The sequence below is a fragment of the Bubalus bubalis genome, chromosome 14 (assembly GCF_019923935.1).
Source record: "Bubalus bubalis isolate 160015118507 breed Murrah chromosome 14, NDDB_SH_1, whole genome shotgun sequence".
Taxonomy (NCBI): Eukaryota; Metazoa; Chordata; class Mammalia; order Artiodactyla; family Bovidae; genus Bubalus; species Bubalus bubalis.
Window position 1 is genome coordinate 65,365,376 of NC_059170.1, and position 12,861 is coordinate 65,378,236.

Sequence of the window (12,861 nt, forward strand, 5' to 3'; positions counted from 1 at the left end):
GCAGCGAGGGCTCCAGCTTCTCAGATGAGGATGGCAATGATGATACATCGATGATATTAGTGACAGAGCTAATATTTCTGCAGTGACTAGGAGCCAGTAAGCATTCTTGGCACTTTCCATTCATAAACTCATGTAACCCCTACTCAGTCCGAAAAGTAATACTATTATAACCACCCTTGCTCACTCCCATTTTACAGATGAGGAAACTGAAGCACAGCATTGCAAGGTCATGCTTAAATCTACACTGGTCTTATGACACAGCTAACTTTCCACCATACAATCCACCAACAGCCTGAGTTCAACAGATAATCTGAAGAGTCAAACTATATTTAAGTGAAATGACTTTTTCAGAGTTATGATCAGTAGTTCATGTTAACAGAGTGTTAATCAACAAATTACCACTTACCCAGTCAATCAAGACATTGGACTTGCACTCAGATAAGCACGTGGATTAACCAATACTAACTTACTTATGTTCTAGTCATACTTTATCAGACTTCTTTGTAAGGATCTATATAGCCCCTCAGCAGGGAAAAACACCCAAAACTGAAACAAGTAGGTCAGAAGTGAGTATTTGCCAAGGGAAACACCTCAAGGTACAGAGCAGATTAAAAGGCTCTGATTCAACACAGACATCTGTTCTGTCATAAGCGACCATCTGCTTCATATCCCAGACAGCAAAACATTTCAATAGGAAGTGTCAAATCTGACTCCTAATCAGGAAACAATTATCTACATTTGCTACCAGCCCCAAAGCTAACCCGAAACTCCTGGGGCAAAGCTTAATGGAAAAACCCCAGTACAGGTACATATTCCAATGAGGCTAGATATTGGCCAAGATCCCCACCGGCTGTAATATTTTAACTATTTCACAGACCAAAAAAATACAACTGAAGAGGTAAAATGAGAAACAAATTGAGAAAAGGGGCGGGGCGGGGGGGGCGGGCAGACAGTTTGAGAAACAAAGACTTGTGAATGAAAAGTCCAGTGAGCCTTTAGCTGCCTGAGCCCCAAGCACTGCTGGGCCAAGAACTTGGGTGAGCAGGGAGTCCCCACTGCAGAGGCACAAAGACATAACCACACACAGCTAGAGGTCACTCTTAAGGCACAGGATGACTTTCCGGGATGCAGAGAAGCAAGACTAGAGCCAGTTAGGATGTGAGGGAAGGTTTTGTCAGGGATATCAGCAAAACACTGAGTTGAACGCTAAACACTCAACAAGTCCTCTGCCAGGCCCCATGTGAAACGGGGCGTCAGAGACAGGAGGCCCCCGGGCAGCAGGGCACCACAGGCAGGGCGCACATGTGGATGCAGGGCAGTGTCATTCAGGAAGATGCTCTGGGAAAGCCGCCGGGGCAAACTGAAGATGGGGTGACAGTCTACACTTGTCTCCATGGGCAACAGGGAGCCTCCTTCAGCACCGCTTACAGGCCAGATTCTGGGGAGACAGCACAAGCCAGAAAAACCAAGAGCTTGCTATAATAGAGCCTGGATTCTAAGGAGACAAGACTGAATCAAAGACGTAAATGATTTTAGTTGGAAGACGGGCACTTAAACATTAGACGGGAAAAGGAGACGGAGGGGCAGGAGGAGCCCAGCAGCTGATCAATGCGGCACCTCGCTCCTCTGGGCGCAGGGAAGCAAGAAACAAATGCAGCTCTGAGGCCCTGAGGGACAGACAGGCCCCCGCGAAGTGCTCCTGCACTCTGAGCATCCCAAGAAAGTCAACCGGCTCCATGTCTTTTTAATTCAGCCTCAATTAACTGAACTAATTCGAGGTGACCAATAATGACTTATTGCTACTACAAACAGAAGCATTTTGCAAAGTGGCCTCCCGTTCTCTCTGGGGTTCTAGTTAACCAACATGTCCACTCCTGCTACTGTTGCAATCCAAACACTGCTGGACACAAGTGTAGCAGGGGACACTTTGCCTCGGCAAAGTTACAGGAAACCTAGGACAACAGCAGACTAAAAACTATTTATTTATATATTTATTAGGCTGGGCCGGGCCTTGGTTGCCACGTGCAGGAAGTTTAGTTGGAGCGTGCGGATCTTACAGTTGCGGCATGTGGGTCTAGTTTCCCAAGCAGGGACAAACCCACGCCCCCTGCACTGGGAGCCCAGTCTTAACCACTGGACCACCAGGACAGCAGACTTTTTAATTATGATTTCTGAATAAATCTAGCAAAAAATTTTAAATAGCAGAATCTAGTAGAGAAAGGTGAAATGCATTACCTTCATAAACGTTGGTGTGCTGATGAGGCTATACAATTACAGCCCTTCTAAAAAGAACACGGCAATATATGCAGTTTGTTTCTTTAGAATAATTCCTTTTAGAATCTAAAGACTATATTAGACATTTAGATAAGTATTTACATACAAACAAGCTCAATGCAAGGTTATTTATAAAAACAATTTAAATATCCCGGAAGAAAAGTAAATAGTATATCCATACAAAGAAACATATAAGCCTTTGAGAATGTTTAAAATAATATTAATAGAAGAAAAATTGTGTTTTTAAAGTAGTAAATAATCATTTTTGTGTGACCTCCAAATTTCTAAGAATTTGAGAGAAATAAAAGATCAAAATACAAAATGTTAGGTGATAAGATTCCACTCTATCTGAAAGAAGCATGAGTTTGTTTTTTAAAAGAACACGCACAGCTGTTTTGTCCCCTTATGTTGTCTGTTCCATTACTTCACTGGACTTCAGTGCTCAAAGGATCTTCCGACGTCCAAGTTTACCATATACAGCCCTGAAAGTATCACTCAGAGTGTCACCACAGAGGGACAAGGGAAAAGAGCCCTTACTTGGCCCTTGTCCACCTTTATCCTCAAACAGCTTGGTCGCTGGCTCCCAGCCCTGGCTGCAGCCCTGCACACATGCCACCACCTGTGAGCACAGTCGGGGTGTGGCTCCAGCCCAGCACAGAGACAGAGCTCTAATAGGTGTCACTGCCTTAGGTCTAAACAGGTAGATACCCAGTTCTTAGCACTGAGCCCGAGTTCACTGTCAACTCTGTGCTCAGCCCTCACAGCTCATCAACCAAAGAAGAGGCATGCATGTCACCTCCCCTTCCTAGGCTTCCATCAGTAAATTCAATAAACTCCTTTGATGTCAGCCTCCCGTCAAAGCCGAATGATGTCCATCATCCCATCCCATCTCAACCTCACACTGATGTCACCGTCAACAAAGCCAGGCTCTCCATAGAACCACACTGCCCCACATTCTGCTCTGAGGCAGGCTCTGCAGCTGTCCAACAGGGGTGAGGACATGGCTGAACCTCAGGACTGGCTCTGCAGGTGACACGGCACTGCAGCCTCAGCCACAGTGCTGAGGCTCCCACCCTGACCAACTCTGTCACTGCCTACTGACCCACCGCTACAGCTAAGTTCTTTCTCCCTTAAAAGACTGCCTTCAACGGATTTAATTGAAAGTCTCTGAACAGAAAATTCAGCATCACCAAAGAACGCAGCCAGCCCTGAATTCATTCTGAGCCCCCTTTCTACCATACTCACATTTACACCCCCATTCAAAAGGGGCCAATCTTAAACTGGTGAACAAGAGCTAGCCCAACTTTTGCCCACCGTCCAAAATGTCTTCAGTGACTCTTCAATTAGACTGTCCCTGGACCACAGACACACTCTCATAAATGTTTTGGGTTCTACATCTGTATATTACACTACCATTTCAGTGACAGCCCTTCTAGGATCAAAGCATGACTAATTTTTTTCGTGTACCCTCCAATGCTTCACACAGCACTGCTAACCCTATGAGTGCCCTAAAATAATCTATCTGAAGGCTTTTCACAAGCATTAGATACAAAAATGAAGAGGTCCATCAATGCCTTTTCTGTATCCTCTGATATTCTCTGGGTGACCTATAAGCCTCACTCTTCTGATCTATAAAGTAAGGGAGGGAATGCTCAACAGTATCTACCTCCCTCATATACTGAAGCATTTGCATGCTGCTGCTGCTAAGTCGCGTCAGTCGTGTCCGACTCTTAGCAGCCCCATGGACTGTAGCCCACCAGGCTCCTCCGTCCATGGGATTTTCCAGGCAAGAGTACTGGAGTGGGGTGGCATTGCCTTCTCCGGAAGCATTTGCATATATTCCAGCAATTACAAGAGCTCTCATTTTACTCCCAAAAGCCCACTCGAGTTTCACTGTAAGTGCATATTGGTTCCTCAGTTTATTTGACATCCACCCAGCACGTACACAGCGGGGTGGAAGATGAGCGGATCTGTGGTGCTCTCATGGAGACCATGGTCTGATAGGAACACAAGTGGGTGAGAGCACGTATAACAACACGTTACATACAGTGAAAGCACACCGGAAACTCCACGGGACCACTGAGAACAACAGGCGTGGGTGAGGCAGGGCGAGAAAAGGACTGAGTAGTGTGTTTAAGGAGGTAGTGGGAGCGGGGACATTTAGGGAAGATGGGTTTGGTCAAAAAAGACTTCTTAACCAAACACTGATGGAGAGTCACTGAGGAAAATCACAACAGAACATAGAACCGCCCTCTTCTCCATCAAACTACTTCAGCTGGAAAAGGATTATACAAATGAAAAGGCCTCAAGGTTTCTCAGGTTCTTTCATTCGAAGAGTAGAACAATACTTTTAGCACTTTACATACCATGAAAAAACAACCAAAACACTCCAAATAATTCAAAGGTCTTTAAAAAAAACTAGGTTATACATCAGCACAGTCATTAACCCTAACAGACTGATTACTGAGACTTTTAAAAAGAATGACATTAGACAAATATCTGTCCATTTTTTCTTTGTTTAAAACCATACCCAGTGTTCTTCTATTATACATCCATCCGCATCACACACAACACGCCACAACCATGCCACACTCCCGAGAATGACAACTCCCCACATCGTGCCTTCTAATTAACACCCGCCTCAGCAGCACAATTGCCGCCATTTACTTTCAAAAAGCTTGCTCTAGCATACCCTCCTTCTAGACTGACAACATCCATTTGTGTCTGAAATTGGGTGTGAGGCCTAAGTGCCTCTAAGGCCTAAACCCTCAGCTGCTGAGTCTCTGTGGCTCTTTCCCTAAATGACATTAACTCAGAATAAGGGGACGGGTCCTCTGTTCTGATCTGCCCTTTCCACCAAAGCCAGCTTTGTCTCACTAAAATATAGCCCCGATTACTTAATTCCCCTGCTCAAAAATCTTCAGCGGCTCCCAATAACTTCCTAAATTAGATTTCAGCTGATGGCCCTACATTCAAGACCATCTATTACAGATGCTGTTTTTCCATCTTATCTGCCACATGCAGCTACATTATCCAGTCGAATATTCCCTGCACCTCAGATATGAGCCATTCTGCTACCTCTGTGGCTCGCCAACACTGTCTCAGCCAACATGCCCACTTATCTGTTCTTCTATTAAGATCTACTAAGTGCTATCTCCCCTCCAACATCTTTCCTCATTATTCAGCCAATGATCATCTCTCCAGCTGCAAAAGCATTTCCTCCCTCTGTTTAAAATCATTCCTTTTGCCTGGTATTCTCAATATTCCTGAACTCAGCTTATACCTCTAGCCCTGAGCTTGCCTGTAAACTCCCTGAAGACAGAGCTTTGAGCTCTGATCATCCCATCACTTCTGCTAAGAACCCCAAACAGAATGGCTTACCTGGATTTGATAAAGTATCCTTCACCCAACTTTTCATGTTGGGTAGCCATTTTTGAGCAGGTGCGTCATGGGATTGGAGCTCACTCACAGAGCAGCAGGGTGGCCTACTAGAGAGGCAAGCATGAGACCAGGAGTCCAAACTCGCCTGCCACTTACCAGGTATGTAACTGTGGACAGATGACTCACCCCGCAGACCACAGGAACCTGACCCAGAATGTCTGCTCTGAGAGTAAATTAGAGGGGACGAATAAACTGCATGTCAAGTTCCAGTTTCAATGTCCCAGTGGTGGCGTCTGCGATGACTGAGGTTACGTGGGGACTCCAGACAAAGAGCATGCGACCAGTTCTCAAAAACCACCAGATTCGAAAGATGGGCAGCAACAAGAGGCCATGGATTTGCCATCCTCGGACTCCATGACCTTCAAGGTCTAAAATCACCAGATTTGGGGAGGTTTTGCAATGTTCCTCTGGGAACTCAAACCCTAAAAGTCTATGAGGTTGCTCTGGAATGAACAACCAAACAACAAGCAAATGCTCTTCCGGCTGATGAGAAGGAGGGGCGAGGGAGGAAGACCTGGTATTAAAATTGGCCATTTTAGGAACTTCCCTGGAGGCCCAGTGATTAAGACTCCCATCTTCCACTGCAGGGAGTATGGGTTTGATCCTGGTTGGGGAGTTAAGATCCCAGAGGCCTCATGGCAAAAAAAATCAAAACATAAAACAAGCAATATTTTAACAAATTCAATAAAATTTTTTTAATGGCCCACATCAAAAAAAAAAAAAACTTAAAAAAAAATACAATCTGTCATTTTAAAATATGCAAGCATTCACGATTTTCTTCAAGAAACTACACAAAATTCATAGCAGTTTTTAAGTTTGTACTCCTTTGATTTTAAGTGTTCTGGCCTCTGAAAGCAAATGTGGACAAAGCACAGCAGTAATGAAGCCATTCACCAGGACGGGTACCCTGCAAAAGCAGGGGTGCAGCTCTGCCCATCCCAGCTGTTAGACTCAGCATCCCTCAGCCTCCCAGGTTCATTTTCTGAGAACAACAGTAATCATCGCACCCGCCAGATGGGAGACTCCCTGTGTGAAGCACCGTGCCTGGCACATGGGCATAAGCAATGGACATTTGCTGCTCCTATTACCACCTGTGTCAAGATCACTGCCGTGCAATTAGCAGGGCACATCAACCCGCATGTTGTTAGTTCAAAACAATTTTCTAAAGCCAAAAATACTTAGCACAGAACTAAGAAAGAAAAGTAATGTCGGCCAGTCCCACCCATGTAAGCCTTACAACAACTTGCTACCTTTTTTTTTTTTTGGTGTCTGCTTTTAATGCCAGCTGAGAAACAGTTTTCCCTGCCTCTTCCAATTCTGTGGTATATCTTATGAAGCAATAGGTGTTTAAGCAAAGACACACACATGCCCAGGCTGGTATATTTAAAGGAACTGATCTGATAGAAATGAACGCCCTGTCCTTTTAGGCAGAAACAAAGGAGTTTTTCCATGGGGTGAGCTCAGACCTTGTTTAATGGAGCTTCACAGAAATAGAGCAAATTAAAATGACAGTATTTCCCAACAGCTCACAGGATAAGCCAACAAAGACAGGTCATGCCTGGAAACAAGCTCAGGTCAGCCCTTGACAGTGGGAAGAAGTCATGGATCCAAATACCAAGGAAGTTTTTCAACCTGGAAGGCAGAACTGCCTATGCTCATCCCAACTAGCAAAGGGTTCTGCTTTTTCCAACAATTCCGTAATGCCCCAGTCCACTGTACAGCAGAAATATACCCATCGGATTACAATACCTGCTTAAAATAGACACTCAGTCCCATGTGAACTGAAGGAATAAACCAAATGAACAGAGTTGGATATAAACAGGATTCAAAGATAAAATACAGATTTTGCACAGTACACATTATCAGGTTTGAAGCCCACCCTCTCAAGGCAGCTAACCTCTCTGCAATCCTCTGTGTTGGAGCAAAATTTCCCACATTTGCTATGGAAGCAGCGGCTAAAGCAGCTGGCAGGCAGGCTGGTCCATCGCAGCAGCCAGCGCTAACAGAACTGGGGCAGGAGCACTGTCTGCCCTGCATTATGTGTGTGTGTACACATTGTTTCCTAGTTGCCACTATAGGTGGCTGACACCTAGAACTTGAGCCAGTAACTCTTCAGAATAGCCAGGGCAAATATAACCATACTAGAATTTGAACAAACGGAATTACACTAAAGTTGGCAAAAAATCAAGTTGTTCCCTGAGAGATTCAATTATATTAAAAACGTGAATGGGAAATCATCCAAGTGACTTTATTACCAGACTGTCAAAATGTTGTATTTCCTATTCAGAAGTGTACCTACAACACAATACATCAAGGATGTTGTTCAAGTTTTTATACACACATCCTTAAGAATTCTTAATACAATAAAAAGTAGGTATCGGTTTAATAAAGTGACCCCTTTTGAGGTTGATTACCAATACATGGAGGAGGAAATGGCAACCCACTCCAGTATTCTTGCCTGGAAAATTCCATAGACTGAGGAGACTGGTAGGCTACAGTCAATGGGATCGCAAAGAGTCGGACACGACTGAGCGATTTCACTTCACTTCACCAATACATGATGGAGAAGGCGATGGCACCCCACTCCAGTACTCTTGCCTGGAAAATCCCATGGACGGAGGAGCCTGGTAGGCTGCAGTCCATGGGGTCGCTAAGAGTCGGACACGACTGAGCGACTTCACTCTTCACTTTCATGCATTGGAGAAGGAAATGGCAACCCACTCCGGTGTTCTCACCTGGAGAATCCCAGGGACGGGGGAGCCTGGTGGGCTGCCGTCTATGGGGTTGCACAGAGTCAGACATGACTGAAGCGACTTAGCAGCAGCAGCAGCAGCAGCAGCACCAACACATGAAATATATACGTTTAGGTGTGTGTGTAATTCCCTGGCGGTCCAGCGGTTAGCACTTTGTGCATCCACTGCAAGGGGAATGCGTTCAATTCCTGGTTGGGGAATTCCCCAAGACAAGTAGCATGACCAAAAAAGTAAAATAAAATTTCTTAAAAAATATAGATATAAAGTATCTTAAGTACCTAAATGTTAGCAATTAAACAATAAACATTAAAATTTTCCAAAATACCAGGTAATTAATAAATGGATGCTAGAAATTGGACAAGTTTAGTACTTTCTTAACCTGTTTCTTTTTTTTTAAATTGGAGGATAATTGTTTTACAATATTGCGTTAGCCTCTGCCATACATCAACATGAATCAGACACAGGTATACATATGTCACCTCCCTCCTGAACCCTCAACTTGTTTTTTAAAATTGATTTCTCTGTATTTCCTTTTATTTAAAATGTCTATTTATAGATATTTCTCTTAAAAAAGGATAATAAAATCAAGAGCTAACCTCCCAAAGAAAGAAAAATTTCATTCTGTATCATGATTACCTTCTTAAACAGTTAAAATCATTTTTGCTTCAAATCATTTTCTACCAAAATATGACAGATACACAGTGATGTTGAAAATTTCACTAACCTAATTCCAAAATTTTTCACAGGACATCATTTTATTCCACTGTGAAGTCATGATTCAAAATAAAAGGAAGCCATTTTGTTTGAAATTATTAAAATAAACCCTGCTCATTTTTCTTGTGTCTACTCTGAACTGCAGGTTGCAGAAAGTCATTTGGAAACTACTATACATATACCAAAGCTACTATTAAGCATCTTAGGTTACTTCAATGGTAGAAAGCATCACTATTCAAACCTCAAGTTTATTTTAATAGGTAAAACTTCTTCTAAATATTAACATTTCTATAATGTAAGTTATAGAAGGGAGATAGGGGGATTCTTTTTGATATTTCAGTAATATGGAAATCAGGTTGCAAATGAAATCCACCTTCACAGCAATGTTCAAATAACACTAAAAGCCTGAAGCAGTAGAGTTCCTTCCCATCATCAAAAAGTAATCTTCAAAGCATGTAGTTTAAGTAGAAGCGTCCTGCAGAGCCTTGCTGTGCCTGACCATCAAAGGTCCAGCATCACCCGCACCACCTGGGATCCTGTCTGAAGTGGAGACTCTTGGTCCACCTTGGACCCGCTGAATCAGAACCTGCACTTTCACAAGATCCCCAGTGTGCAGGTGAGCTGAAGAAGTGCTGCTCTAGAGGAGCATGGCATTTTGAAAGCACAGTAAACTCTGAAACAAGAGAAGCCACCACAATGACAATGCCTCATACTGCAGCTAAAGAAAGCCATGAGAGACAATAAAGACCCAGCACAGCCAATAATAAATAAAACTTTTTCTTTAAAAGAAGAAAAAATTAAACCCACCGGGGGAAAAATGTAATAAAATATCAGCAGCAAAACAGTATAACTCATCAAACAGGATCACTCCCACATGTGGCAGTGATGAAATCCCAACAGTCTTCCTATAATATCCCACCGACAAAATGTGTACACCAAAAATCAGGGGTCAGAAATTATCCTCAATCACAACCTAGGACTGTCCTCAGAAAACAGGAAGTGTGATTACATAAAAGTGGATAATCATTGCCCTTCAAGTTTAAGGGAAACTTCGGGTTAATTTTGTAGTCTCTAAGTGAGAAAATTGATATGCAGGGTTACAAAAATGATTGCTGACCTGGAATTGAGTTATGGTTGAATAATTCTCTATCCCTCTCAATCCAAATTTCAAGTGGCATCTTTGCCTCCCACCTCTCACGTTGTATCAAAAGAAGCATCCATGTCTCTTGCATTAGCCCTTTCTATTCCCACTGATATCTTAGTTAGATGCTCATCGCTCACTGTCTAAAACAACATATTTCCCCCGGGTCCTCTGGCTAATCCCTGCAACTGAGATCCCCTACAGGGCCCTGCCCACAGTCTTGCCCAGATAGCATCAGGAATCCCATCTGCCCCAAACTTCACAAGATCCCATTTCTTAGAGAATAAGGGAGAAAAGGCCAAGCTACACATGCAGCCTGTCACACAGGTAGTCTCTCCCACCTCAACTTCCAGGACACCAACTGCCCATTCTGTGCGCTGGGCCACCTGTCATATGTAGATCACAATACCCTGCAGATTCGTCATTGCTCAGACTTGCCTCCTGACCTGTAACATTTTCTCTAGAAATCCACTTTAAGTTTCTACAGTAAGGAAAATACGTACAAATAAAAAAAAACTGGGAGGTCACCAGTATACAGTGTGCATGCATGCTCGGCCATGCCCCACTTCTTGGACTGTAGCCTCTGGGACTCTTCTGTCCATGAGATTTTCCAGGCAAGAATAATGGAATGGGTTGCCATTTCCTCCTCCAGGGGATCTTCCCAACCAAAGGATTGAATTCACATCTCCAGTTGGTAAGTGGATTTTTTTTTTACCAATGAGCCACTTTGGCTAAGACCCACTTACACTGTATGAATAAGCATTTGTGCAAATTTCAACCTTCATCCAAAAACGTGTGATCTTAATTACTTAGTAAAGATTGAGTATCTTTGAGAGATTTGTATAAAGAAAAATGTAGTAATTACTTCACTAAAAAGCATGTCATTAATCTATCAATTACATCTCAAAGGTAGGACAGAACTTCTGTAAACAGGATAATAGAAATGATCCAAAATGAGGAGTAAAAGAGAGTCAAAATATTTGATGATTCAAAGATTTACTCTAAAACACTTAAGAAAAAAACCATCTATTCCTATATGGTTCTCTGGTCTGTATTCTCATTAGAGCAAAGGAAGACGCAATAAATACATTTAGCAAAAACAAACATTCAGCAGATGGAATTTGAACTTTAAAATATGGCCTCAACATGTTCATTTAGCTACCAAAATTACTTCTCATGCATACCCAGGTGATAGGAAAGCGAAATCCACTTAGACAGCAAATGAACTGCTGGCAGAACCAGGAGGCACACCAAAGAAGCCGACACATTCCCTTGGATTCAAAATATAGTCATCCCAGCATCTCATTTTCATCCTACCATAGCCTTATCTAATTCTTTAATTTTCTCTTTACTTTGATGAAGCTCTTAATTATAAACAAACAAAAAAATCCATTAACTCTCCACTCTCGACAAATAACATTTGGGTTTTACCTTAGCATGTTTAATGTTTTTCTAACTGTAGGGTACACTTTAATTTTGTACCTTTTTTCACTTAACCTAGTATAACCTTTTTTCACTTTACTATAAAGCCTTTATATTCATTTAAAGGCTACATACTATTTCTTCTAATGAATAAACTGTGGCTTACCTAATGATTTTCCTGATGTTAGACTTTTGAAGTCATGCTGAGGATTTCAGAATTTAAATAATGCTGGCTGAATATCCTCACCCATGATTTTAATTTCCTAGGGATAAACAATATCTTCAGAGGACACTATTCCAGGAACTGAATGAAAGAGTAGGAACATTTTTGCAGATCTTCATAATCTTGCCAAATTGCTTTTCGAAGGAAATGTACAGTTGCACAAAAGCACCAGCAATGGCATGATGATCCAAACACACAGGGTCACCGTGACTTTGGAGCATTGAGTATGTTATGCAGTTTTTGTTTTACCAATTTAATAAGATAAATGATCATTTAATTTGTGAGTCTGTGAATAGTAGGTTTATTCAATGTTTTTCCATGGTTTTTTACTAGTTGATTCTCTCCTTTTAAACTGCTCATTTGAGTCCTTTGGCCAACCATCCACTGGGCTCTTAATATTCTTGTCTTTAGTTTGATGGCTTCAAAGTGCCCCGTAAGCGCCTTGCATTTTCAATGAGAAGCTTTCATGTTAGACAAAGAATAATAGGGACTTAATTCTACCACTGCAGTTGGATGAATGTTCAGAAGTAAACAACACATTGCTGCTCCCAGGGAGGACTCCCACCTCTTTGCTTTAAACCAGTGGCTCTCCAGTTTACTTAACACAGCCCACATTTCTCAGCCATTACTACTTCTCAACAGAAAACAAGCTCAATGACAAAAATGCACTGTCACTGTGTGAACAAACTGAGCGTGAAAATATGTAGCTATTTAAATAGGGTCATGGGTGGCTCACGCTTGAACAGTAAAGCATACCTAGCTTAAATTCTCAATATTAAAAAATTATAATCCTTCAATGCTGTTGATAATAAAGTACACCACTACACCCTGTAGATCTGGCCAAAGAATTCACAGCACACCTTTGATGCAGAGCTCCTAAGACCAAGGCTAAG

The 12,861-nt window shown here is 42.4% G+C and overlaps 1 protein-coding gene across 27 annotated transcripts in view; it reads right to left on the minus strand.

The window, feature by feature from the left end:
* PARD3 (par-3 family cell polarity regulator) overlaps positions 1-12,861 on the minus strand; it is a 579,687-nt gene that overhangs the window by 531,290 nt on the left and 35,536 nt on the right. The window contains exon 1 of one of the 27 annotated variants that reach the window (XM_044928195.2): positions 4,805-5,773. The exons of the other annotated variants lie outside the window; for them this stretch is intronic. Within the exon in view, the coding sequence (XP_044784130.2) occupies positions 4,805-4,891 (87 nt within the window). The 5' untranslated portion in view covers positions 4,892-5,773. Of the gene's footprint in view, positions 1-4,804; positions 5,774-12,861 lie in introns of those variants that run through there. 27 annotated transcript variants of the gene reach the window in all.